The sequence below is a fragment of the Chiloscyllium punctatum genome, chromosome 1 (assembly GCF_047496795.1).
Source record: "Chiloscyllium punctatum isolate Juve2018m chromosome 1, sChiPun1.3, whole genome shotgun sequence".
NCBI lineage: Eukaryota > Metazoa > Chordata > Chondrichthyes > Orectolobiformes > Hemiscylliidae > Chiloscyllium > Chiloscyllium punctatum.
In genome coordinates this window covers 41970402-41995228 of record NC_092739.1, presented here as the reverse complement: position 1 = coordinate 41995228, position 24827 = coordinate 41970402, and the positions used below count along the sequence as shown (strand labels likewise).

Genomic DNA, 24827 nt, shown 5'->3' with positions numbered 1-24827 from the left:
GGATCAGTGTTTTTCCTGTCGCTCTGCCTCAGGGTCAGCGCTTGTCCTTTCACTCTCTCTCTCCATGTCAGTGTTTGTCCTGTCTCTCTCTCTCTCTCTCTCTCTCTCCCCCTCTGGGTCAGTGTTTGTGCTGTCACTCTCTCTCTTAGGGTCAGTGCTGTCCTGTCACTCTCTCTCTCTCTCTCTGGATCAGTGTTTGTCCTGTCACTCTCTCTCTATCTCGGTCAGTGTTTGTCCTGTGTCTCTCTCTCTCTCTATGGATCAGTGTTTGTCCTGTCACTCTCTCTGGGTCAGTGTTTGTCCTGTGTCTCTCTCTCTCTGTGTCAGTGTTTGTCCTGTCACTCTCTCTCTCTGGGTCAGTGTTTGTCCTGTCACTCTCTCTGGGTCAGTGCCTGTCCTGTCACTCTCTCTCTGGGTCTGTGTTTGTCCTGTCACTTTCTCTCTGGGTCAGTGTTTGTCCTGTGTCTCTCTCTCTCTCTCTGGGTCAGTGTTTGTCCTGTCACTCTCTCTCTCTGGGTCAGTGTTTGTCCTGTCACTCTCTCTCTCTGGGTCAGTGTTTATCCTGTCTCTCACTCTCTCTCTGGGTCAGTGTTTGTCTTGTCACTCTCTCTCTGGCTGCAGTGTTGCCAAACCTGAATCTTTTCTGTCCCACAGGACGGAGACGCATGCGCCTGTGTCGGTGTCGGTGTGCTGGGGACGGGCTGAGGTGCTGCTGGAATGTGAGCTGAGAGCACTGCAGAGTCAGACGGCCATGTCTCTGTGTCAGAGCCTGGGAAGGAGCACAATTCCATGAAAAGGTGTACCTGGCAATGAAGAGTTTTACCGCAGAATGTGCGGGAGAGGTGGTAGGAGGCGTGTCTGGTGCCTTTTCCTCTGCTGTGCTTTTGTTTCACTGGTAAGTCGGCTGAACTATTGTGACTATCTTCCACTTCCTTGTAGTCACGTTGCAAAAGAAGTCTGAACAGAGTTCAGGTTAAGAGTATGCTTGATTTATCAATGCTCCTGTTATGTTTTATTTTGTTAAATTAGGCGAATTTTGTTGCTAAATTAACATCCGAAAAGTCAGGCATGCAATTAGAAATTGTTGGAAAGGAAAGGTGTGCTTTCTCTCCACAGATTCTGCCAGATCTGCTTAGCTTTGTCCAGCAATTTCTGATTTCCAGCATCCGCAGTTTATTTTTATGTTCAGCTCGATCATTCGGACCGAACAGTGAGTGACCAGATATCCTTCGATGTACCCGAGTTAATTTCGACAAAGATTAAACCTTCCAACACGGCCAGAGCTGCAGCTTTTGTTTCTAAGTTTGATCACTAGCAGATTGGATTTAAGAGTATTAAGTTTTTCTCTAGATTGGCAAAACTCATTCAAAATTATTTCACTCGCTGAAAATGGCTTTTATTTGAGGAGGTGAAAGGTGCTCAGTGAATCCACTTCTCCCCCTCCCTTGTTTTTCTGTATTTTCCGTATCATTTTCAAATCATGGCATGTAAACCATCCAGGTCAGATAGAATAGGCAGGCATTTGATTCTGGGGACACTCAATATCCGTACATCTGCTCTCGCGAGAGGAAATAAGTTTTGCATTACATGGTATGAACGACACCACACCAGGTTATAGTCCAACAGGTTTAGTTGAAAGTACAAGCTTGTACCCGGTGTTGTGATTTTTAATTTTGTCAACTGCAGCCCAACCCTGGCACCTCCACTTCATAAGAACTGTAACTGCAAAATGTAATCTGACTGAAATTCTATTTAACTGTTAGCAATTTGAGTTAGAGACAATGCATGAACATGGTATTATTTGTTGTGCTCAGTGTTTGTTTCCTGTGATTGGAAGCACTTCCCATCAGGAAATCCAGTTGTACTAGTTACCGTTTCTTTGATTTTTGTGTGTGTTATTTTTCATCTGTTGTGATAGTGAAATTGTTTACTTTGGACTCTCTGGGTGGCTCCCTGTATATTACAAAGTACGTAATTAGATGTTTGAATTTCTCCATAAATAATGGTTTCTGCTTACGGCCAGAGTCCCTCATTCTCTTTTAAAGATTTTTCTATTATAGGATCTTACAATGCACGTTCTGGTAGCCACATGCAATTTACATTTCACATTACATCCATTTCTATGTTCCTATTAACTGAGTTGTAAGAATGTATGTTCTTGAAACTCTTAAGATTTTTATTTTTTATTTTGGCTTTTGAAGTATGAACTTTCTTTTAAATCACTTTGATTCAAGCTGTGGTAATAATACTTAATACTAAATTGTGGCTATAATAAAATTGGGGAAAGCTACTTAAGAGGTGGCTGGCCAATGGCAACTTTTTAAAAGCACATGGATGAACAGCCAAAATTCTTCCTATCTAGTACAAAACTAAAGTGGGAAAGATGGGCTGATTTTGTTGAACAATGGAAAATAGGGATAGGACTAGATCCAAGGAATTTGATCAAAAATAGTAGAGGACTGGGAACAGCTTAGATTTTAGCAAAGGACAAAGTGTTGCTATCTGTCTAGGTATGGTGGACTGTCACTAAGCATCTGATCACATGACAATGACATCATCAGTCATTTTGAACTAGGAAACATTCCTGATGAAGGGCTTATGCCCAAAATGTCAAGTCTCCTGCTCCTCAGATGCTGCCTGATCTGCTGTGCTTTTCCAGCACCACACTTTTCAACTCTGACTCTCCAGCATCTGCAGTTCTCACTTTCTGTCAGAGAAGCAGCTTAGTCTAACTTTACCGCCTGTAAACATTCCCATCATAACGCTCCTGCTCTTTAATCTTCAGCTTCCTGGTTCCTCTTGGAATAACACAGAGGAATTGATGAAGACAGAGAAAATAGAGTACGAGAGTAACCTTTTGGGCAATTCTCAAACAGACTTTAGAAGTTTCTACAGGTATTTGAAGCGAAAAAAATAGTGAAGTCAAATGTAAGTCCCTTATAATGAAAAATAGTGCAACTTAGAAAGGGGAATAGAAAAATGGCAGGCCAATCAAATATATATTTTCGTTCTATCTTCACAAAAGAAGGCACAAATCACATCCCAAACTGTTGACGAACACTGGGTCTGTTGAGAGGGAGGATCTGGAGGAAATCGGTATTAGTAAGGAAATGATATTGAGGAAATTGATAGCATCATAGGACAGTATTTCTGCAGGCATTAATAATCTACATCCCAGATTATTTAAGGAAGTGGCTGTAGAAATAGTGGTTACATTGGTGGTCACCTTTCAAGATTCTCTAAACTCTGGAACAGTTGCTTCGCATTGCAAGGTAGCTGATGTAACCCTCCATTTTAAAAAAGGAGGGAGCGAGAAAACAGGAATTATCAACTAGCCTGATATTGATAGTAGGGATAACACTAGAGTCTGTTTAAAAAAGATTTTAATAGCAGTGCACTTGACAGAATTGCACAAAATCACTTTGGATTTAAGGATGGGAAATCAGGCTTGACAATTTTACTGGAATGTTTTGAACACATAAAGGGAAGGTCAGTGGATGTTTACTTGGAATTTCAGAAAGCATTCAATAAAGGCCAACAGAAGAAACGAGTGTGTATAATTAAATGGGATTGAGAGTAATGTTTGATATGGAGAGAGAACTGGTTGGCAGAGAAGGAACTGAGAGTGGGAATAAATGGGTGTTTTTCTGAGTGATAGGCAGCATCTAGTGGGCTGCCACATGGATCCCAACTTAGATGTGTTTTAGAGGAGGGAACTAAATGGAATATCTCCAAGTTCACCTATGATACAAAGCGGTGACTGAAGGTGAGCTGTGTGGAGGATGTAGAGATGCTTCATTGTGATTTGGGCTGAGCGATTGGGCAAATGTAAGTCAGGTGAAGTATAATCTGGTTGGATGTGAGGTAATCCATTTTAACAGAAAGTTAGATTATTAGCTGAATGGTGATAGTTTGGGAAATGGGAGGTGCAATGACACCTGTGTGGCCTTGTACACCAATTACTGAAAGTAAGCATACAGGAGCAGCAAGTGAAGAAGGCAAGTGGTATGTTGGCCTTCATTGCGAGAGGATTTGTGTACAGGAGCAGGGAAATCTTGTTGCAATTGTGTTGGGTCTTGCTGAGTTCGCACTGGGAGTATTGTGTCCAGTTTTGGTCTCCTTATCTGAGGATGGATGTTCTGTTCATGGAGAAAGTACAATGAAAGAGTACCAGACTGATTCCTAGGATGCCATGACTGATACATGAGAGGAGATAATGTGAGAGAATTTAGAATGTGAAAGTTTCTCATAGAAACCTATAAAATTCTAACAGGACCAGACATGGTAAATGCTGGAAGGATATTCCTGATGACTGGAGAGTCCAGAAACAAGAGTCACAATTTAAGGAAACAATGTTGGCCATTTAAGATTGAGATGAGGAGAAATTTGTTTACCCAGAGAGTGGTGAGCCAATGAAATTCACTACCACAGAGTGCAGTCAAAGACAAAACACTATTATTTCAAAGCACTTGGGGGGGAAAACTGGGAACAGGATGATCAGCCATGATCATATGAATGGTGAGCAGCTTTGAAGGGCTGAATGGCTTACTCCTCCTGTTTTCTATGTTTTTCTGTCAATCAGTGTTGTAAGGAATGTCTCCTGCTGTAGGCAGGAGAGCTATTTTATTACCTTTGTTTGGTAATACAATTTCAAGAACTAACATAAATCAATTGCAATGTTCACTTGTTACTGTGGCCTTGCGTATATTGCAATGCATGTTCTTCTGCTATTACAGAGCATGGAATAAAAAGCACCCTTTTAAGATAACTTTAAAAAGAACATATTTTTGACACTCTGCCATTATTCTAGCCAATAATTTACTTATAACCTGGGTGGTTCTGGATTTAGGTTACAAGCATTAAAGGAACTTTTGTACATGTTAGACTGCAGAGAGAGATCTCTGACATTAATGTTATTTGGTCAAATACCTTAGTCTGAAAATTAATAACCACAATGTACATGTTATTCACTTTGACTTCTGTACATTTTCATTATATCTGAAGTAAACCGTATGGTGTAAAATTTCTTCCAGATCATATAAGTTCAAAATATTGCAACTGCCATTGCAGTTTCAACAATAATCTCTGCCTTTCTGTTTGAATATGGATATTTTGGTGATTGCGATTATATTGTTGTACGAAGAATTGGTATTATCTAAGTGGTGACTTGTTCATTGTCCACAGTACAGTAATGTCATTTAAAGCAATGTAATGTGCAAAGTAGGATTTGATTTTAGATCAAATTTAGATTTTGCTTTAAATCAGATAGTTTTTTTATATATTAAAATAAACCTGCACAATAACTAGAGCATCCCAAACAATTTATTTCAGTTACTTCAGACACATTATGTCCTGTTTCTGTTCAGTAGTGGAGATGCTTTTGGGTATTTGATTGATTGATAATAGGCACTTCTTCCTTGTGTGTTATTGAAATGGTTAGCATACATCACATTTACTCTGCATACCTCAATGAATTATTCACTAGAGCTTAGTAAGTCATTTATGGAAATCTTTTGGAGGCAAATTTTCATAAGTTCATAAGATACAGGACCAGAATTAGGCCATTTGGCCCATCGAGTCTGTTCCGCCATTCGATCACGAATGATTTGCTTCTCACCCCCATTTTCCTGGTTTCTTTCCCAATAACCCATTACCAATTAAAAATGTGACAAACTCCTCCTCAAATTTACTCACTGTCCCAGCATCCACTAAACTTTGGGGTAGCAGGTTCCACAGATTCACATCCCTTTGGGTGAAGTAGATCCTCCTCAACTCTGTTTTAAATTTGCTAGCCCTTATCTTAAGACTATGACCTCTCGTCCTAGAACGTCCACACTAGGAAGTATCAGCTCCATATCTATTTATCTACACCTTTTATCATCTTGAATACCTGAATTTGATCTTCCCTCATTCTTCTGAATTCCAGGGAATATAGGCCTAAACTGTTCAATCTGTCTTCATACGACAAACTCCTCATCTCTGGGTTCAATCTAGTGAACCTCCTCTGAATTGCCTCCAATGCTACTACTGTACATCTTCCCTCAAATAAGGTGACCAAAACTGTGCACAATACTGCAGGTGCAATCTCACCAGTGCCTTGTACAGTTGCATTAGTACTTCCTTACCTTTTATACTCTATTCCTTTAGCAACATTCCATTCACTTTCTTTATTACCTGCTGTATCTGTGTGTGAGTTTTCTGTAACTCATGAATGAGGGCATCCAGATCCCTCTGCACTGGAGCACCCTGAAGTCTTTCCCCATTAAGATAATAGGGGGCCTTCCCATAAAATGCACAACCTTGCACTTATCCATGTTAAACTCCATCTGCCTCATTTTAGTCCACTCTCCTAACCTACCTATATCCAGTTGTAAAGTTCTTATTTCCTCATTGCAATTTACCATCCTGCCTATTTTTGTGACATCTGCAAATTCGGCTGTCGAACCTTCTATCCCGATATCCATGTCATTAATATAGATTGTAAATAGCTGCTGTTCAAGGACTGAACCCTATGGCACCCCACTTCTTACATTTTGCCATCCACCAAAAAAGCCCATTATCACAACTCTGTCTTCTGTCCAGCAGTCAGTCATGTATCCAAGCTACTAAATTACCCCAATCCCATATGATCCAACCCTGTAAATTACCTTTTGTGTGGCACCTTATCAAATGCCTTCTGGAAGTCCAGAATTGTTACATCTACAGGATCCCCATTATCCACTTTGCTTGTTACATCTTCGAAGAACTCTAGCAAATTAGTCAAACATGATTTACCCTTCATAAAACATGCTGACTTTGATGAATAGTGTTTTGATTTGCCAAATGTCCTCATACTGCTTCCTTGATAATGGATTCCAATGCTTTCCCAACAATAGATGTTAAAATAACTGCTCTGTACTTTCCCACATATTGCCTGCCTCCCTTTTTGAATAAGGGCATTACATTTGAATTTTTTCAATCCACAGGAACCTTTCCAGTGTCCAAGGAAATTTGGAATATTGTCACCAATGGTTAAAATTTTCATTCCATTATTATTTAAATGATTACTTTCCTTCATTCCTTTTTCTCAGATTGAATTTTATATATAACCTTAGCTATCAGACCATACTGCAAACTCTAGAGTTCACGCTAATGTTTCCGTGCATTATAATCTCGAGCGTCATTCTCTTGTCTGAAACCATCTTTTGCTTATCACTATTCTCAATATCACATGTTTTCATCTCCACCAGTACCTGGCTTCATGTTAATGTGTACATCATAATAAGAGGTAATGATATTTGAATATATCACTTATCCTTTTCCTTACTATGAACTGTTTTTGATCATGTGTGCGTGCATTTTCAACATTGTGCTGGTAAGAAACAGCACCTTGCCTTTGTTGCTGGCATGAAGTTTATATTTTTGAAGATGTAGCACATTCTGTGCTGTCGATTCAATATACGAGTGAAGCTTGTTTTCAGAAGTAGCGTTAAGCGGTTCATGATTGCTTTCCACAGTAGTTTTTTTTTCAAAAGGAATTTGGTTCATATCTGTTCATAATCGATACAGGGTACAGAGGGACAGAAAGGATATTTAACAGGTCCCCTCACAGCTGTTGGACTTCATCCTCATTTCTCAAAACCCGTCACTCCCCATGCCCCATTCATGCCATCTCATACCCCAAAGTATACCATGGGGCTTGTCATGCCCTGTGTTAGGCTGTGACATTTTAGGGACAAAAAGGCTGCAGATGCTGGAATCCACAAGCAGGAGGCTGGAAGAACACAGCACGCCAGGCAGCATCAGGAGGTGGAGACGTCCTGGTAAACCTTCCACTATGTTTAAAGGAAACATTTCTATTACAAGGCAAAAAAAGTCAATCATCTAGACCCTTAGCTGAAACTGAAACTTCAATAGCTGAAACTGCAGGCATTTGAAACCTCTTCACAATATTCACTTACACAAGGTTAAATTGACAGTAGAGATCAGCCAACCAGACCTGTCAATTAAACCAGGGGCTTAGGTGCTTCAACAGAGTAATGGATATCTGGTCTGTAAACCAGGAATATATAAATGAGTTTGACTGAAGGCCCAGATATCTGTTGCCATGTTATGGGGTCAAGCAGGAAAGTGGAGTCGATAATACTTTCAGATCAATCACAATATAATCTTGTGGTAAATGGTACTCCAGTTTCCTCCCACAATCCAAAGTTGTGCAGGTCAGGGTGAATTGGCCAAGCTACGTGGCCCATAGTGTTAGGTGCATTAGTCAGGGGTAAATGTAGGGAAATGGGTCTGGGTGAGTTACTCTTTGGAGGGTTGGTGTAGACTTGTTGGGCTGAAGGGCCTGTTTCCACACTGTAGGGAATCTAGATTGTTATATTGTAGTAACATCTGAGTTAATGCCATTCCACTTTGATTTGCTTAACAGAATATTGGCTTATCAGCATTGCTTCTCTTGATTTATATGCAACCTTGATCTCTCTTGTGCAGGTTTGCTTACAGTTTCTTTTAAATGAAGTGTCCATTTCAACATTACCCGGGCATGCATTTAAGGACAACTCAGTCATTGTAAGTATTTGAGTGGCTTGGCAAATGGGTTACATTATTCATGAGTTATCTAACTGTGAATATCTGTTTAGGAAGCACATCTATTTTTATCTCAATGTTCATCTATTTCACATCAAAGTTACTCACTGTCTGTGACGTAGAAATTTCAGAAAGGTGCAACAAGGCACTAAAAGTTTCAGTGTTTTTTCCATTAATTTGTTATTTGATGGGCTTTGGTGAAAACGGCAAGCTAATTTATTTTGCTGTGGGTGAACCTGCAGATGGATTCTCTGAGATCAACTTGTTTATGCTGCACAGAATAATACAAAAGTAATGACTTGCGAAATCCTCGGAGTGTGAATCAGTGATATATCTGGCACAATGACTCAGATAGCTTTCTTCAAATATTTGTCCTTCACTGTCTGCTGCAATTGTTCCTTTCTGCTTTCCCTCTATCTATTAGACTGTAAAAATCACGTAAACCTGAAAGGTTTCCTTCCAGCATCTATGAGGTTTAGTCTAGTTTTCCATGTTTGACACCTTTCCACCACAAGAGTATAAAAGATAGGAGCAGAGTAGTCCATTTGGCCCATTGAGTCCACTCTGCCATTCAGTGAGTTCAAGGCTAATCTGATGATCCTCAATGTTACTTTTCTGCCATATCCACATAACTCTTGATTCCCTCAATGATTAGAAATCTACCTCAACCTCGAATATATTCAACAACTCAACCTTGACAGCCCTTTACAGTTGGTGAATCTGTGGAATTCTTTACTGCAGTGATTGTAATGAGGTCAGCCAGGTGGACCTCAGAATATGGGTTCCCTGATTGGACCAGATTAACAGCCCCAAACAGGTAGCCCTGACTGACCGATAAAACGTGCGTGTTAGACATCCTGTTCACTTTGAGAGCTGGCTCTGAGGGAGCTGGATCAGTGTGACGGTAAATAAATGTGACCTAGTGGTGAGATACAAGCCTCCATGGAGTTTTTTCACCATCCTCTTAAAGAAAAGAAATTCCTCCTTATCTCTGTCTTAACTGGTGATCCCTTATTATGAGATTACTTGTTTATGGTGCACAGAATATACAAAAATAATGACAATGCTCAGCTTACCCCACTTCACAACATTGGCTTGGCTTAAACTGATTATCTAAACCCCTCTTGTCCTAGACCTTCCCACAAGGGGAAACCACCTCTCCACACCTATCCTTTTAAGCCCACTAAGAAATGTAAATGTTTCGATCAGGTCTCCTCTCGTTCCTCTGGAGTCCCGTGAGTAGAAGCCCAGTCTACTCAGCCTGTCCTCATAACAAAATCACTCCATATTTGGGATCAACCTAGTGATCATCTCTAGATTGTCTCCAATGCTGTTGTATCTGTCCTTACATAAGGGGATTAAACTGCTCACAGTATCCCATCTGTGGTCTGAATTGTCCCTTGTATAGTTTTGCAAAGCCTCTTTGTTTTTCTACTCCATTCCCTTTGAAGTAAAGGTCAGTATTCTATTAGGCAATTGAATGCATTTATGCTTCTTGCACTAGAATTAAGTCTCAAATCCCTCTGCTGCAGCTTTGAGTAGACTTTCCCTACTTAAATAATATTCAGCTGTTTTATTCATCCTGCTAAAATGCATACCTCACATTTCTGTACATTATAGTGCATTGCTAAGCTTTTGCCCACTCACTTAATTGGTCTATATCCCTCTGCACATTTTGTTTTATTCTTGTTACTTGCCTTCTCACCTATTTTTGTCTCATCTGCAAACTTGGCATAAGTAGGCCAGAAGGCCTTTGATCAGGTGCTGCACCAGAGGCTGCTAAATAAGATGGAGCCCAGGGTGTTAGGGGCGAAGTACAGGCATGAATAGAGGAGTAGCTGACTGGCAGAAAGCAGAGATGTGTATAAAGGGGTCTTTATCAAGATGGCAGCTGGTGACTGGTGGAGTGCCGCAGGAATCAGTGTTGTGAACACACTATTCACATTATCCGTGAACAATCTGGGCAAAGGAACTGAGCATTGTTGGTAAGTTTGAAGATGACACCAAGATTGGTGGAGAGACCGGTAGTATTGAGGAAGCAGGAAGGCTTCAGATGGACTTGAACGTGCTAGGGGAGGGGCAAAGAAGGGTCTGATGGAGTACAATGTGGGAACGTGTGAGGTGATGCACTTTGGTCGGAAGAATAGAGGAATAGACTATTTTCCAAATAGAGAAAGGTTTTGAAAGTCAGAATGACAGGAACTTGGGAGTCATAGTTCAGGGTTGTCTTAAAGCTAACATGCAGGTCAATTGGCAATTAGGAAAGCAAATACAATGTTGGTATTCAATTCAAGAGGGCCAGAAAATAAGAACAGCGATGTATTGCTGAGGCTGTTTAGGGCTAATGAAGGATGTGCTTGCTTTGATGGGGGTCCAAAAGAGGTTTAAAGAAATGATCCCAGATAGAAAGAGTAATGTGAGGAGTGGTTGAGGACTGTAGGTCTGTGTTCAATGGAGTTTAGAAGGATGAGGGGGGAACCTCGTTGAAACTTGGGGAATACAGAGAGGTCTGGATAGAGTGGAGAAGATGGAGAGACTAGGACACGAGGGCACAGCCTCAGAGGGAAGGGACAACCTTTTTAGAACTGAGATGAGGAGGAATTTCTTCAGTAAGAGAGTAGTAAATCTTTGGAACTCATTGCTAAAGAAGGCTGTGGCTACCAATTCATTGACTGACAGAGATTCTTGGCAAAAGTACTGCAGTTCCTGCTCCTCGGACGCTGCCTGACTTGCTGTGCTTTTCCAGCACCACTCTAATATAGATAGGTTCTTGATTAGTAAGGGGATCAAAGGTTACAGGGAGAAGGCAGGAGAATGGGATTGAGGACTATATTGGCCATGTTAGAATGATAGAGCAGTCTTGATGTACCTCATGGCCTAATTCTGCTGTTCTGTCTTATAGTGTGCAGTATGTTCACTTCCATTATCTGAGTCATTGATAATTGTATATAATTGTGGCCCGAGCACTAATTCCTCTGGCACTTTACTAGTTAGTTTGCCATCTTGAAAATGTCCACTTTATCCCAACTCTGAATCTATTAGTTTGCCAAGCCTCTAGCTGTGTTAATGTACTACCCCAACCTTATGAAGTAGCTTTATGTGTGGAAACTTATTGAACACCTTTTGGGAGTTACATAATTTTCCCAATGTTGTCATCTGGAAATATGAATTCAACGTTCACATATTGAGATTTTTAATGTATCTTCTAACACCGCGGTTATTGTAATTGCTTCTGGAGCTGAGTTGGATAAGACAAAAGTTATTCCAAATTAATGTTAGCAGAACTGATACCAAAGTCTTTGCCTTCTGTACACAATTTGTACTACTGACTATCTATACCGAACCCCTCACTCAGTTATCACCTCAGGTTGAGCCCTAGCAAATTGTGTGATCTTGAGCTTCACTTAGTCTCCCATTTCTGATCTGCCACTTTCTTTCACCTCAGCAGTGTCTGCTCTGACTCTGTTGCCTGCTGTTCTGCCAAAATCCTAAGTCATGCATTTATCACATTTCTTTCTTGTAAAATTTCTGCTCTTCACAACTCTTCATAAATACAAATTTCTAGAATACCATAAGAATTGGAGAAGTTGGTTGTACTGAAAGCAGAGAAAGCTGGAACTGCAAGCCACTGCAAATTCATCTATTTCTTCAGTGCATCGAAAAGGAATCTCACACCTGGAACATTTCAAGCTGCTTTCTCAATAGAAGCGACTGTGACAATACATTGTTTGGACTTTAAGATCTATTTTGGCATTTGTATGTTCACTTCCCATTTTGGCATGTTACTTTCTCACACGTCTGCCTGTGAGAATGGCTGTTGTTGCAAATATATTTTGTGTTGAGTAATAAATGCATTTTAAAAAAAAATAAAACCCACAATGATTCTGTTCTTTGCATTCAGAGCACTCAGGTGGTTAAGCACTGGGCAGAATTTTATGGGGGCCTGAATGATGAAGGCTATGCTGGAATGTGGTGGAATTGTGTGAGAAGTCCAGCGAAGCCTACCTTGATATCAGGAACAACTTGCTGCATCTTTTAACTATGTTCTTGTGTGTTGAGGTGAGATTCTTGTTAGAAATTTTCAAGATGCTTATTAAGTGGGATTATTGTTTGTTAATGACCTTACTAACTGTACACCTAACTTCATTAATATACAGCTTCCAATCCTATCACCTGCTTTATACAGAGAAGTTGTTGAAGATTCTCAACATGGAAGTCAGAGTGGGCACCTGACAACTTCAGGTCACTGCTGATGGCAAAGAGCAGTCATGGTGGTCAATCTGCAGCAGTAACCCAGGGCATCATCCAAAGGCACCAGCCTTTGGCTTCCAATAATTGTCAACCCTTGTGACACCTTGCTGATCCTTTGCAGGATGTTTAGGAAGTATGAACCCACATTGCAGGGTGCACTGGCAATTAGCACTGAAAGACCCCTCTGCACAGGGACAAGAACCAGCTCATGGATTGGACTAGGCTGCGTCTTAAGGCTGCTTGCTTGCTGTCCTAGTGTTTGCTCACTTAACGGCTGCGAGCATGTTTTCGACATCCATGCCTTGCCTTACCCTTGCCATTCCTGTTAGTGCAATGGCACTTCTTACAGAACCTAAAGACTATTAATACTACCGTATTGGTATTATCATTTGCATGGGTACACAGGCTGCTTCTCAGTTGAGAAATATCTGAGGTGTGGGGAAATCTTGCTGTACAGTACACAGAGACAAAAATAACCCCATATGCCAGCTGCCTGCATGGCAGACACATTGCATGTTTATTCATGCAAATGGCCATATCAGAAAACGGTGTGGTCGGGGTGTGGCAGACATGGGATGGCAGTCCAATTCCAGTCAAGGCAGGGCTGCTGTTGTCAGGCTGTCCCAGTACTGTCAGTTACTTGTAGTCTGCAAACAGCCCAGTGATTTGACCACTGTCAGTTGTCTGCTTGAATCAGTCAGGGTCAGGGGATATGCCGAACTACAATCTGGAGAGAATGGAGAACATTCACTTCTGTCAGGTCATTACAAGCAGTCAGGAGAATAGTGTGTCTTCAATTGAGAGCTGCAAATTAGCCTTCAGGGATCTGACCAGTCATGCTTAGGGCTGTTCTTCAAAGTCGACAAGAGGTTGGCTCAGTGGTTAGCATTGTTGGCTCTCAGCGCCAGAGACCCAGGTTCAGTTCCACCAAGTTACATCCAGCTGGAGGTGGGAGCACTCAGGCTGTGCGAGGGTCACCCGAACATTGTCAAACTTCACGAGGTCTTCCAAGACCAGGTGAGTGGGCATGAGGAGCAAGCCCCCTCCCCGAATACTGCCTCCACATCCCGCACCTCCGCCCTCAGACCGCACCCCTCCAACCGGAACAAGGACAGAACGCCCCTGGTGCTCACCTTCCACCCTACAAACCTTCGCATAAACCAAATCATCCGCCGACATTTCCGCCACCTCCAAAAAGACCCCACCACCAGGGATATACTTCCCTCCCCACCCCTTTCCGCCTTCCGCAAAGCCCGTTCCCTCCATGACTACCTGGTCAGGTCCACACCCCCCTACGACCCACCCTCCCATTCTGGCACTTTCCCCTGCCACCGCAGGAACTGTAAAACCTGTGCCCACACCTCCTCCCTCACCTCTATCCAAGGCCCTAAAGGAGCCTTCCACATCCATCAAAGTTTTACCTGCACATCCACTAATATCATTTATTGTATCCGTTGCTCCCGATGCGGTCTCCTCTACATTGGGGAGACTGGGCGCCTCCTAGCAGAGCGCTTTAGGGAACATCTCCGGGACACCAGCACCAATCAACCACACCACCCCGTGGCCCAACATTTCAACTCCCCCTCCCACTCTGCCGAGGACATGGAGGTCCTGGGCCTCCTTCACCACCGCTCCCTCACCACCAGACGCCTGGAGGAAGAACGCCTCATCTTCCACCTCAGAACACTTCAACCCCAGGGCATCAATGTGGACTTCAACAGCTTCCTCATTTCCCCTTCCCCCATCTCATCCTAGTTTCAAACTTCCAGTTCAGCACTGTCCCCTTGACTTGTCCGGACTTGTCCTACCTGCCTAGCTCCTTTTCCACCTATCCACTCCACCCTCTCCTCCTTGACCTATCACCTTCATCTCCTCCCCCACTCACCCATTGTACTCTATGCTACTTTCTCCCCACCCCCACCCTCCTCTCGCTTATCTCTCCACACTTCAGGCTCACTGCCTTTATTCCTGATGAAGGGCTTTTGCCCGAAACGTCGATTTCGAAGCTCCTTGGATGCTGCCTGAACTGCTGTGTTCTTCCAGCACCACTAATCCAGAATTTGGTTTCCAGCATCTGCAGTTATTGTTTTTACCTGTATGTGGTGATCCCCTACTGGAGTTTGACAAGATGCAGGTTTCCAGTACACACTGGGGACAGAGCAGCGGTGTCTTGGAGGTAGTAAGGTAGAATGGACAGCTGAACTGTGTGACCGAACAGTTAAACAGTGGCGAGGATGAGAGAATGGAGTTGGATGTACGAGGGAGTGTAAGTTCTGTATTATCTGCCACAAGCAGCTAGGCATTGTGTTGCCAGTGAAAGCCAACACTGATTGCCACTGCATGTCTGGTTGCACAGAGCCCATTTGCACATGGTTGCCAGGGTGCTCTCAGGAGGTACCTGGCAAGTGCCAAGTTATTCTGGTAACAGCATGTGGTATAGTTTGGCGAGAGAGCTGCCACAGGTGCTGGGTACTTGATTATTGAGTGGTGTTGGTAAGATGCGGTGAGTGAGCTTGTGGCAAGAAACCCTCAAAGATACTAAATTAGGACACTCAGCCCAAAAATGTAAAATTCAACCCAAATATTGTCGGTCTTTGGTCAGTCGAAAGGTGCAAAAAAAAAGGTGAAGCGTCGTACAATTTCTTCCCTATCTATGACAGGGTGCTGATGTCATCCCATTTATGACCAGCTCTATTCTTCTGCATGCTTTTAAAAATGTTGTTTTCAGATTCTCCTTATCTATGCTTTTCACCTCCTTCCTCCTTTATCCTTTGTCTCCTGTTTGGTGTATGTTTGCTGTCTAACACTTTGAAAATATTGGAGCCATCTGTGAGGAATGAGTGCCACAAATAAATTGAAGATGTCTATCTGTGAGCCATGTGCACAACCTAAGTGCCTATTGATTTGCTGCTACTGTCACCAACATTGCTAATAGTAATACATTTACAAAGCAGCAGAGGGAGTACAATATTAATAAAGCAATATACTAAGTTAATAATTTGGATTCAGTTATATTTAAACCAAGAGTACGTTGGGCTGCAACATTGCTTTGTATTTTGGATATTTGGGTTTACTTTCAGTTCAGTCTTATTGCAAAACTCTGTGATTCTGAATATTATTCCCCCCCTTCTCTTCCGTGAACTACCTTGCAGATTATTTGGATTGATATAGTTTACTGAGGTCTGTTATTGGGCAGCTAAAGACGATTTCTATTTTAAGTCTAACAACTATTGAACACCAATAGTGGCTGTAAAAATAACTCTGAGCTAGATTCACGTATTTGCACCAAGACATCTAATTTGATGAGCAGATTATTGTCGGCCAACACCTTAAGAAAATGACAAGTGCAACATTTTTAGAAGTAGAATTTAAAACCATAACATTAAAGTAGGGTTATGTAATTAACATATAGAATTCCTGATGAAGGGCTTATGCCCGAAATGTCGACTCTCCTGCTCCTCGGATGCTGCTTGACCGGCTGTGCTTTTCCAGCACTGCACTTTTGACTCTGATCTCCAGCATCTGCAGTCCTCACTTTCTCCATATGTAATTAATAATACATTTTGGAAATTGGAATAAAAAGCACTTTAGTAAAGAACTTAAATTTATAAGTCAAAATTATTTATATTTTATGCACACTGTCTGTATGTTGGTGAGAAAAAAAACTCATCCATTTGTAAAATTTGTTTATTTTTAATGGAGAAGAATCCTTTATCTCTGAAATAGCAGGGACAGTGTTATGGGTAAATTAACACCGTCTCCATAATTTATATGTCATGTTTGCTTCCTTAAAGTTGTTGGCAAATGTTGCTTACAATTCAATGAGCATTTGCCACTTTTGGCTTTCTTTTAGATTGAGGATTGTTATGGAAGAAATATTACTTTAAGTGTTGAAACTGAAATGTTATATTTGTCCAGTGGTTGTGTTTAACTAGTATACTCTGTATTCTTTACAGTACAAACCAAATCTTAGCAGAGTCAGCAGCGGGGCGAACTCCATCCAGTATAATGACACCTGCCCAGTTTTCAGGTTGCGTTCAGATGAAGAGAGACCTTGGGAAGAGGTAGCATGTCGCCGAACGGATTTTGTACCAGGTTCTTGCCGCATCATGAAAGAGTTGTTTGCTGACAAAGAAACAGCTAACTGTTCCCACCAGTTGTCACATATGATTTGTGAGATGAAGGTATTTATTTTTATCAGTAATTCTGAAACTCTATGTGTATCCACCAGAAATCACAGAAAAGACTGTTTGTATTGCAAGACTAATGGAATGAATGAACAAGTTGAAAAACTGATTTGAAAACCATGGTCTATAATACAGGACAGCTAAAACTGAGAATACTGTAAGGGGGAGGAGCTAAATTAATGGCTGGATAATAGTAGGGAATGATAAAATGGATTCGGTAAGCAGTTATTTGATTGCTGCTGTGGGTACAATGGTTTGAATGGCCTCTTATTGCAAAACTCTGTGACTCTGACAAACTTGAGTTTTAAAATCCTGAAGATCACAGGAGGAGAAACTAAGGGAAATAAAGTTATGTGCTGATATTCCGGGAGAAAATGGATTCAGAGATCATACAATAAATCTCAATTTTAATGTGAAATTTGCATCAATGCTTGGTACTAGTCTATGCAAACTGCATGGATGCTTGAAACTGGCATCTTCTGGCTGTAGGTCATCTCTTAAAGAACCCACTGTATTAGCTAGAATGCATACAATATATGAACCTAGATTTCCTAACACTGAGGGACCACTGTACTGTCTCTGCCCACAAAACTGTAAGAACCATCCAAACCCTCAGGTCTTTGAGCTGTGCTGATCTTAGCCAGGGGTTTACTGAGAGGGTGTGTGAATTACACACATTTTCAGACCAAACAGGCCCCTCAACACCTGAGATTCTTCTCGGTCTTCCTTCTCTTCTTCTCCCACCCCATCGTCATTCGCTGCCCAATGCTCTTCTGCTTGTTCTGCCAAAGTCACTTGTGATCATTTACTATTTGGGCTGAGTTCATTTACAGGTGTTCTCCAGTTTAAATTGCTAGTTTGAAGAAAGGAAAGCAAAAATGGAAAATATCTGTTTCGCATCAAATATTTCTTCAGGCATTATTAAGTAGTCTACTGAAATCAAATGAACCGTTCAAGATGTTTGTTCCTCAACCCCATACTCTACAAGCTTTCTACTTTGTTTTTCTTTATTGTTTTGGAAAATGACTTTTATTGGCAATATCAGCACTTGTCTCTCTTAATAAGATATAAAAGTAGAAGTAGACAATTCAGCTTGTCAATTCGGCTCCACCATCCAAAGAGATCATGGCTGATCTAACTTTCCTCAACTTCACTTGCCTGTCTTTTCTCCCAAACTCCAGATTCCTTTACTCATTAAAAATCTGTCTAGCTGAGCCTTGAATATACTTCATGACCAACCTGAGCAATCCTCTACAGTAAGGAATCCCATAGACTTGCAACTCTCTGAGAAAAGAAATTCCTCCTCCATCTCTATCTTAATTTCAGAATAAGGAGTCACACATTTATGTCCTTTGGTCCGAGAATCTGCCATAGGCAGAAACCCTGCATCTATCCTGTCAAGTCCTCTAAGAATCTTGTATGTTTCAAAAAGGTTTTCTGTCAATTGAGTACTGGCTCAATTTTTTTCGTCCTGTCCTCATAATAGAGTCCATCCATATCTGATGTCAGCCTAGTGAATCTTCTCTAGATTGCCTGTAGTTGCCATTGACCTGTATGACTTGCTAGACTATTTCAGAGGGCAAATGCACATCGTCCGCATTGGACAGGGTCTCAATAAGAGCATAGAAAATAGAGGGAAGAGGAGGTCATTTGATTCCTCAAATCATCCTGCCATTCAACAAGGACATAGTTGATCTATTCCAGACCTTAACTCCTCTTTTGTACCAGCTGTTTTTGCTCTCTTGATATTTCTAAAATCTATCTCCTCTTGGAGTAATTTCAGCGATCTAGCCACCATACTTCTCTGGATAGAGAATTTCAGTTATTCACAACTCTCTGATAGAAAAAATTCCATTGTATCCCAGTCTTGAATCTTGTTGGACAATTGATTTATCCCTAAAGGGCATTAGAGAACCAGATTAATGTTTTTAGGACAATCAGTGATAGTTTCATGGTCACCAACACTGAGACTAGCTTTTATTTCCAGATTTATTGATTAATTGAATTTAAATCCCACCAGCAGTTGTGATTGGATTTGAACCCATGTCCCAGAACAATAGCCTGGTCCTCTGGATTATGCTCCACCACAATGCCACCATCTCCGGTGACTAACTTGAACATTGCTGAAGAAAGCTTGGCAGTTAACAGTTCCATGATGCATTTTGCTGGAAACACTTCTACCAATCAGAGTCTACTTCTCAACCAGTCAGCACCCTCTAACAGGCAGCATGGATTGTTATCCCCTTTGAATTTGATGTTCTTGCAGTTCTGTCCTGATGTGTGCCAGACAAAAAGCTTTCACAGTGCATCTCATTTTTCAAAAATACTTAATTTCTTTTTGTTCAGTATTTGCTCACAAGATGAGATATCACTGGCTAGGCCAACATTTCTTACTCATCCTTAATTGCCCTGGAGGAGATGAACTGCCTTCTTAAGCTAGAGCAGTTCTTGTAGTATAGGAACACCCTGTTAGTAAGGGAGTCCCTTGATTTTAACTCAGCAGCTGCAAAGGAACAACAATATAGTTCTGCATCATGATGGTGTGGAAGGGAACTTGGAGTGTTCTCACCTATCTGCTACCCTTGCCTTTCTAGATAATAGTGCTCATGGGTTTGGTAGTTGCCATCATACGAAATAGGTACATAAGTAGGGCCTTCAGCCCCTCAAACCTGCTGGGCCATTCATTAGGATCATGACACTACTCACATCCACTTTACTGATCTATCCCCATTTCACCTTGTTATCAGAGGTGCCTTGGTCACTTTCTCCAATGCATCTTGTGGATGGTGTTAACAGTACTGCCACTGTAAGTCAGTGGTGGAGAGAGTGAATATTGAACTGGGATGCCAATAAAGTAACTGCTTTGTCTAGATGGTATTGAATTTCTTGAGTGGTGGAGTTGCACTCATACAGGCAAGTGGAGAATATTCCACCACACTTTTGACCTGTGTATTATGGGTGGCATGGTGGCACAGTGGTTAGCACTGCTGCCTCACAGCACCAGAGAGCTGGGTTCAATTCCTGCCTCATACTGGATTAGTGGTGCTGGAAGAGCACAGCAGTTCAGGCAGCATCCATCGAGCAGCGAAATCGACGTTTCGGGCAAAAGCCCTTCATCAGGAATAAAGGCAGTGAGCCTGAAGCATGGAGAGATAAGCTAGAGGAGGGTGAGGGTGGGGAGAGAGTAGCATAGAATCACGACATGGTTGAAGAGCTTCAGAGCAGAGGAAATGACCTGGGAGTTGCAGTGGGAGAGGGACTCCCTGAGATTCTTGTAGAGAGAGGAGGAAAACTTCTTCAAGGCAGGCATCCTTGCAAGAGGATTCGCAGTCGGGTTTTTACCTTAATTCCCGCCTCAGGCAACTGTCTGTGTGGAGTTTGCACATTCTCTGCGTGGGTTTCCTCCGAATGCTCCGGTTTCCTCCCACAGTCCAAAAATGTGCAGGTTAGGTGAATTGGCCATGCTAAATTGCCTGTAGTGTTATGTGAAGGGGTAAATGTAGGGGAATGGGTCTGGGTGGGTTGGTCTTCAGAGGGTCGGTGTGGACTTGTTGGGTCGAAGGACCTGTTTCCACACTGTAAGTAATCTAATCTAATCATTATAGATGGTGGACAGGCTTTGGGGAATCAACGTATGAATTACATATCACAAACTTCTTAGCTTCTGACCTGTTGTAGCCACAGTTTATAATATATCCAGTTCGGTACTTGTCAGTGGTAACCTTCAGAACATGAATTCAGTGCTGGTAATGTTATTGAATGTCAAGACAAAGATTCTTTCTTATTGGAAATGGTCATTGCTCGACATTTCTGAGGCATGGATTTTACTTGCCACTTCTCAACAAGCTTGAAGTTATCCAGATCTTGCTGTTTTTGAACCTGGGCTGCTTCAGTGTCTGTGAAGTTGTGAATGAAGCTTAATATTCTGCAATCATCAACGAACATCTGACCTTATTGGGGGGAGGTGGGAGGTGGGAGGTGTGGTGAGGAAATGGCTACTGATGAAACAAGTGAAGATGAAGTGCCTAGGACCCTATCCTGAGAAATTCCTGTGGAGATGTTGTGGAATTGACCTCCAACAACCATGACCATATTCCTTCGTGCCAGGTATGACTCCAAACAACAGAGAGATATCCCCTGATTCACATTGACCTAATTTTGAGAGAGCCCCTTGATGTCACAGTTGTTCAAATGCAACCTTTATATCAAGAGCTATCACTCTCACCTCACTATGGAATTCAGCTCTTTTGTCCATGTTTGGACCAAGGTTTTAATAAAGTCAGGAGCCAAATGGCCCTGGGAAAACCCAAGTTGAGCATCTATGAGCAGGTTATTCCTTTGCAAGTGCCACTTGATATCACTGTCGACAACACCTTCTGTCAATCTGTTGATGATCGAGGGTGGATTGAGTTACATTTATCCTGCTTTTCTGGATAGCACATACCTGGGCATATACCTTATTGATAGATATCATTGTTCCAGTTATTCTGGGACAGCTTCGCTGGGGGTGCAACTAGTTCTGGAGCATAGATCTTCACTGCTATTGCTGGGATGTCAGGACGTTTTGCCTATTCAGTGTCTTTAGCTGGTTCTTGCTGTAGTGTGAATTCATTTGGCTGATGGCCAGCATCTGTGATGCTGTGGACTTGAAGTGGAGACCATTGGCAGCTGATTCAAATCCACGTCTCTACCTATGATTTATAACACAGTAGATTTAAATCTTTCAAAGACTGAAAGAATTGCACAATGGCTTCTAACCACATTTTGTTTTGAATGACTAATCCCAGATGTTGTAAATAATTGATTCTAGACACTGGGTTGCAGCTTAAACAAAAGACTCTTTTAAAAAAAATTAATGAAGTACTCACTTCAGAACAAAATTAAACAGCAAAGTAATCTTATTAATGTCTCTAATTTTAAACCCCATATCCTTTGTTTTCAGTTCCATTCACACCAAAGACAGGTAAACAAACATAGTAAAGGGATAAATTAAAGAACAAAACTAGCCACCTTACTTAAGCAGCTTTCACAGTGCTTTGTTCCACAGGCATCAATGATTATTTTTTAGTTGATTTTCTGAAGAAGTTGATCTATTATGACACAGAGAAAAACATCCAAATCGAATCAACCTCCTAATCTCTGAATTCGTAATACGGTAGGCATAAACACTTAGAACAACCCTCAAAATTGACCACAATGGTTCCTAGTCAGACTTTTTGAATAGTCCATTCCAGACTTTGTGAATAATTGGTAATCCGTTCACTCTGAGGAAGTCAATGATAATTAAACTTAAATCTATTTTTTGAACATCCAGTAGCTGATAATAGGAAGCTTTCAAATGTTCATGCTGTCACATCAAATGTCAAACCCCTCCTCCTCAGAAACATACCAAAAGCTACTTCAAACTCTCTGATTCCTCCCTCTGTTTGACCATCTTGTTCCCTCCCAGATTTGCTGGCTCCAATTTCCAGGTACTGACCTCATTAATGGCTAAACATCTGCTATCTATGATGTGGAGATGCTGATGCTGCACTGGGGTGGATAAAGTAAAAAATCTGACAACACCAGATTATAGTCCAACAGGTTTATTTGAAAGCACAAGCTTTCAAAATGCTGCTCCTTTGTCAGATAGCTAGTGTGGGCAGAATCATATTTACATATTACTGTATTCGGTAAACCAAGATTGATCAGCTGTCATCATGGTAATGGAAGAGTAAGGGATATCCCAAGTCATGAGGTTACACATTTCACACACCCAATAAAAAAAAGTAAAAGAACTGCAGATGCTGGAAAACAAAAATAAAAACAGAAATTGCTGTAAAATCTCAGCAGGTCTAGCAGTATCTATGGAGACAAATCATTTCATGTTTCAGGTTCAGTGACCCTTCTTCAGAACTCGTGGTAGCTAGGAAAGAGTTGGTTCTTATGCAGAACATAGAGTGAGGGGAGGGTGTAAGGGATAAAGGATAGGGCTCAGAGAGAGAGAAGAACAATTGGACAGACAAAGGAGTGGATAACAATCAGTGTTGGAGAATGAATGGCTGCTAATGGGGACTATCCGTGGAGAACAATGGGTTGTGTGTAATAGCAGACCATATGATAACAAGGCCTGGTGTGTGGGGATTGGGGTAAGGACATGTGAGAAGGTACAGCGAGAGGACTCTTTTCCAAAGAAATTAGCATGGAAGCGAAGGCAAAGGATGAAGAGTTCATATCATGGCGGGATACGTTGATGTGGAGACGCAGAGGGATAAAACGGAGACCTTTTCAGAGTATAGAACATTCAGCATCAGAGTGTGAAAAGCCGGATGGGATAGCAAATATGTGACAAGAGGTGGGGTTGAGAGAGGGGATTGAATCAGAAGGAAGGGGAGGGGAGGAAGGTTAAAGAGTTACGGATTTCTCTGACTTTACACATTTCTTTTGAAAACTCCCGGAAGCGACGGCTTACCGGTTGAGATCTATTATGCTCTTTGGGACTTGATTGGCCAGGACCTGCTGGAGGTGTATGTCAGTATGCTTCAGGCAGGTACCATGAGTGAATCCATGAGGAAAGGCATCATCACCCTCATCTACAAGCGGAAGGGGGAGAGGGAGGAAATTAGAAATTGGAGACCAATCTCACTGTTAAACACAGACTACAAAATCTTGTCAAAGGTCATCGCCAACCGGGTCAAGTCTGCTCTGAGATCGGTGATCCACCCTGACCAAACCTGTGCACTACCGGGCAGGAAGATCACTGAGCGTCTCGCACTCCTCAGAGATACAATTGCCTACATGCAGGACAGGGGGGTGGACACCTGCCTCATCAGCCTGGACCAGAAGAAAGCCTTTGACAGGATATCGCATACATATATGAGGGATGTCCTCTCCAAAATGGGCTTTGGGGAGGGAATCGGTAATTGGATCAGACTGCTCTACACCAACATTGTCAGTGCAGTCTCAATCAATGGGTGGGAATCAGATAGCTTCCCTGAAGAAGGGCTCATGCCTGAAACGTCGATTCTCCTGCTCCTTGGATGCTGCCTGACCTGTTGCGCTTTTCCAGCAACACATTTTCAGCTCTGATCTCCAGCATCTGCAGTCCTCACTTTCTCCTAGCTTCCCTGTAAGATCTGGAGTCAGGCAGGGCTGCCCTCTCTCTCCTGCCTTGTTTGTGTGTTGCTTAGAGCCATTTGCCGAATCCATCAGGAAGGATGCGAGCCTGAGAGGGGTGACTATTCCTGGCAGTGGGGGCCTACAGGTTAAGGCCTCCCTGTACATGGATGACATCGCCGTTTTCTGCTCGGATCCGCTGTCCGTGCACAGACTCGTGTGCATCTGTGACCAGTTCGAGTGGGCCTCGGGGGGCCAAGGTAAACCGAGGCAAGAGCGAGGCCATGCTCTTCGGGAACTGGGCCGACCAATCCTCTATCCCCTTCACCGTCAGGACCGACCACCTGTAGGTGCTAGGTATTTGGTTCGGTAGGGCTGGGCGTGCGCCAAAACCTGGGAGGAGCAGATCAGGAAGATGAGACAGAAACTAGGCAGATGGGAGCAACAGTCGCTCTCCATCGCCGGGAAAAACCTGGTCATTAGGTGTGAGGTACTGTCAGTGTTGTTATATGTGGCACAGGTCTGGCCTATCCCCAGAACCTGTGCCACCGCAGTCACCCAGGCCATCTTCCACTTCATGTGGAGATCAAAGATGGACCAGGTCCGAAGAGACACAATGTACAAAGACCGGTGCAATGGGGGAAGAACACGCCCAATGCCACCCTCACCCTGATGGCCACCTTTGTGTGTGGCTGCATCAAGCTCTGTGTGGATCCCCGGTACGCA

At 42.3% G+C, this 24827-nt stretch overlaps 1 protein-coding gene across 4 annotated transcripts in view; it reads left to right on the top strand.

Annotated features, from left to right (window-relative positions):
- The first annotated feature begins 696 nt into the window (after window positions 1-696).
- The window catches only part of LOC140453497 (uncharacterized), an 85453-nt gene continuing 61322 nt past the window's right edge, over window positions 697-24827 (top strand). For 2 of the 4 annotated variants that reach the window (XM_072548512.1, XM_072548267.1), the window contains exons 1-3: window positions 697-895; window positions 8473-8550; window positions 16776-17003. In XM_072548512.1, coding sequence (XP_072404613.1) covers window positions 830-895; window positions 8473-8550; window positions 16776-17003 — 372 coding nt within the window. In that variant the 5' untranslated portion in view covers window positions 697-829. Of the gene's footprint in view, window positions 896-8472; window positions 8551-12469; window positions 12628-16775; window positions 17004-24827 lie in introns of all 4 variants that reach the window. The other 2 variants (XM_072548425.1, XM_072548348.1) reach the window with 2 other exon arrangements.